The sequence below is a fragment of the Crocuta crocuta genome, unplaced genomic scaffold, assembly GCF_008692635.1.
Source record: "Crocuta crocuta isolate KB4526 unplaced genomic scaffold, BGI_CrCroc_1.0 scaffold563, whole genome shotgun sequence".
In the NCBI taxonomy this organism is placed as follows: Eukaryota; Metazoa; Chordata; class Mammalia; order Carnivora; family Hyaenidae; genus Crocuta; species Crocuta crocuta.
This window is the reverse complement of record NW_027532000.1, coordinates 49,844-53,802: the sequence shown is the minus strand read 5'-3', so window position 1 is coordinate 53,802 and position 3,959 is coordinate 49,844. Positions and strand designations below refer to the sequence as shown.

Here is a 3,959-nt window from a genome sequence, read left to right as displayed (position 1 = left end):
CCTGTATGGACTAATGATGACTGTCTCATGGACTAAGAGTATTAATCCAATTCTGTATACCAGAGAGTAAAACAAAAATAATAAAAGGCAATATACTGTTTGTATCCATCTATAACTTTTATTTTTCTCTTTCAGTAGGGTTTGTGAAATTTATTCATCAGTATATGAAGCTTTTTATTCAATCTTACCCCCATTTCTCCTTCCAGACTAGGCATTCTCCAAAATTCCCCAGAGTGCTAAGTGTTAAACCCTCTCCATGGAATCATTCCTGGCCAGCAGCCTGTGGCCACCTTGCTACTTTCACCGCACATACCCACTCTGATATGCAGGTCTCACTTGCTGGCTTGAATTCCTAAGTATGCTCCAGGAAACCATCCAGCTTATTTCATACTTCTATAAGGCTTGCAAATATTTTTGGAAAAGGCCTATGCTAGCAATGCTTGTGTGGCTTACTGCTTCATACTTCCCATCAGAGTCTTACAAATTAATACATATAAGGCTTGATGCAGGAGTCTGAGACAGAGTCTTTGGATGTAGGGCAAAGGCTTTCTGTAAGAGCATCTTCTAACCAACCTGTCAATGTCATAATGCTAAGCTGAACTGCTTAAATTTGGCCAAAACAACCCCTATTAGTACTTCAAAATGGTGGCAGTCAGCATCCTATTGTGTCCACGTGCCAACTCTCCTGGTACCTACTTTCCACATACCTCCAGTAAAAAAAAACTTTTATTCCTTCCCACCTAGGACCTGATTCGAAGAGACATCCTGTACTACAAAGGCCGCATTGACATGGACAAATATGAGGTAGTTGACATTGAAGATGGCAGAGATGATGACTTTAATGTCAGCATGAAAAATGCCTTCAAACTTCACAACAAGGAGACTGAGGAGATACATCTATTCTTTGCCAAGAAGCTGGAGGAGAAGATACGCTGGCTCAGGGCTTTCAGAGAAGAAAGAAAAATGGTACAGGAAGATGAAAAAATAGGTAAGTGACCTGAGAAGAGAAAGAAGAATATGGCTATGAAGAACATAGAGGATTTAAATTAGTTTTCACTTTTCTAGAAGCAGAGGGAAGATTTCTGTTGCAAACTGACCTAATCCGTTTTGGTAGTTTCATATTATTAGGTCCTTTTTGGCAGATACTAGTAGTTTCTACTAGTCAGGGTTAAATGAGAGTTATAATTTGGCCTCCCTTACAGTTTCATGACTAGATAAAACTATTACACTGAAAGCAAACCTCAATCTCAATTCTCCCAAACATACAAGCATTTATTAGCAAACAAACACAAAAGCAGTCATACAACCTGTTCTATAATTTCAATGAATTCCTGGTTCTGTTCTTAGATACATGGCAGTATCTTCTGTGTAAAGGTTAGTCAAGGAAGAGCTGGTGATATTATAATGACAGCATTCAACTAACTTTCTAGTAAGAAGAATCTGGTGACAAAATCCTCTGATGGGGCACAAGGCATAGCACCTGTTTTCAATATTGACTTGAGGCTTCCTTCTGAAGGATACAGGCTATGGGGCCCACTGTATTTTTATGACCAGTTCTTGTGAGGGCTAAAAAGCCTGTAAGACATTTGTGGCTAGTCCACATCTTGAATAAAATTCATTTTACCAATAAAAATTCATATTAAGCATGTGTTAGGCTAACTAGGCCTCCTGTTAAGGTGACTGAACTGCTGGTAGTAATGGCCTCTTGAGCAAAGACTTCTGAGTGTTTAATGTGTTAACAAATCACCTCTTGAGTGTATATGCCAGATTAGGGCACTTAAGATGTTAAGTAAATGCTCTTAGAGCATAGGTTAAAATTAATGTGCATGTATATATCACACTGTCTGTATGAAAGTAAATTGTAGAAAATATAACTGGGTCTAAAACTATAATCACTTGCATGATTTAGAGTCACAGTAAACCATACATTTTGGGCTTTAAACAGACTGTTCTCCTTTTTGAAAGAGTGCATAATTAGTAGAGAGAGTTTTCATGGTGCTTTCCAACTATGAGATTTAGATCCCATTGACTATAGCTTTGTGGTTTACAAAGTACTATCTGGTCTCTTGCTCATGGTCCTGCCATTTTGGCATAAAAATACCAAACAGCTAGGCTTTGTAATTCCCTGAGAAGACAGTTTCTGTTTTTGCCTCACTCTTAATGAGAGTATAATTTTATATTAAAACACTTGTATGTTCAAGCGGGTAGAAAATGCCTCTAGAAAAATAGGCCTAGCCATTGAGTCCTGGTACAAATGGATTCTTCTATCCTTCAGTGTTGGGTATTTAAATAGCTGAAAAATAAGGAAGAATGATCAGAAAGACACTGCTTAGTCTAATCCTAGTTTTTCCCTAGGGTTTTGTGTGGAGTGCCCATTAATAATTAACTTTGAGTCCCATTGAAACCAAATTGCTTTTAATATGTGAGCACTGCAATGGGACATGATGTGGAGTGGTACAGAAATGCTACTTGGCTGCTTCTCTCAATGGTAGGCAGAAGCAGCCTCTGATACCACTTAGGTTGTTACAGCTATTAAAAGAATTGTCTTAGTGTGGTTTGTGCAGACCCTGTATCAACTAGAAGATCCCCACCATTCCATCTTATTCCAGTGTGATATCTCCCACACAATTCCCTAATAACCTGTAACTTTAAGAATCTGCTTCTAATAGAAAAGCTTCCAGAAATTAGTTTCTTTTTTTTAAATTTTTTTAGGTTTTCCTTTAAGTTCCAGTTAGTTAACATACAGCATAATATTAATTTCAGGTGTACAATTTAGTGATTCAGCACTTTCATACCATATCCAGTATTCATTACAAGTGCACTCCTTAATCTGCATCACCTATTTAACCCATCTGCCTGACTACCTCCCGTCTGGTAATTATTGGTTTGTTCTCTATAGTTAAAGAGTCTACTTTTTTTAATTTGTCACTCTCTTATTTTTCCCTATGATCATTTGTTTTGTTTATTTAATTCCACCTATGAGGGAAATCATATGGTATTTTTCTTTAACTTATTTTGCTTAGCATCAGACTCTACAGCTGTACCCACCAATGGACTATTACTCAACCATAATAAAGAATGAAATAAAAGAATGAAATCTTGCCATTTGCAGCAATGTGGATGGAGCTATAGAAATTACTTTCTGACAGACATGTTTATCTTTTTGAAAACAATGTTTTTTTTTCTAATTATAACACTTTAATTTTAGGCAATTTTGGGGGAAAACACAGAAAACTATAAGAAAAAATAAAAATAACACAAGAACATTTTACCCAGAGAAAGATAACTTTTATAAACATTTTGAAATACTTCCTTCCTATATTTTTATAATGTGTCTAAATAAAAAAAATTAGGACTAGGATTGCTGAATCTTTCTTTCTGTCTCCCTCAAACTTTACCTCTCCATGATGAATAGTTCTAATTTTATATCCTTATTTTGCATTTAAAATCATATAATTAGTATTTCTCTAAGTCACTTAATATTTTTAATCATATTTTTATTGCTGCCACATAAATTTATCATAATTTTTTTATTTTTTATTTTTATTTCTTAATGATAAAATAAATACCTAGACATAATAACTATTTAAACACATACCAAAATGTAATAAAGAAGTGTTAGCAATATTTTTCCTTCTCTGTCACTCTCATGCTGTGTGAGATAATCAGTATAAATTTGGAGTGCCTATTTCCATACTTATGTTAATATAAACATATATACACATAAGACATTTTTAAATTTACTTACAAAAATTATACCAAACATATTACTCTGTAACTTGTTGTTTTTTTTTAAACCTAATTCATCATAAGTAACTCTCCAGGTGAAGAATATAGACTATATAACTATAACTTCTTCTATCAGTCAGGGTTCAACAAGAGAAACACAACTTATAGGAGATGCATTACTATTTAAGAAATTTATTATAAGGAATTGGCTGATATGATTGAAAAACACA

At 34.7% G+C, this 3,959-nt stretch overlaps 1 protein-coding gene across 1 annotated transcript in view; it reads left to right on the top strand.

The window, feature by feature from the left end:
* ARHGEF9 (Cdc42 guanine nucleotide exchange factor 9) overlaps positions 1–3,959 on the top strand; it is a 166,762-nt gene that overhangs the window by 137,591 nt on the left and 25,212 nt on the right. Inside the window, exon 8 of the mRNA XM_077775298.1 lies at positions 745–988. Coding sequence (XP_077631424.1) covers positions 745–988 — 244 coding nt within the window. The remainder of the gene's footprint in view (positions 1–744; positions 989–3,959) is intronic.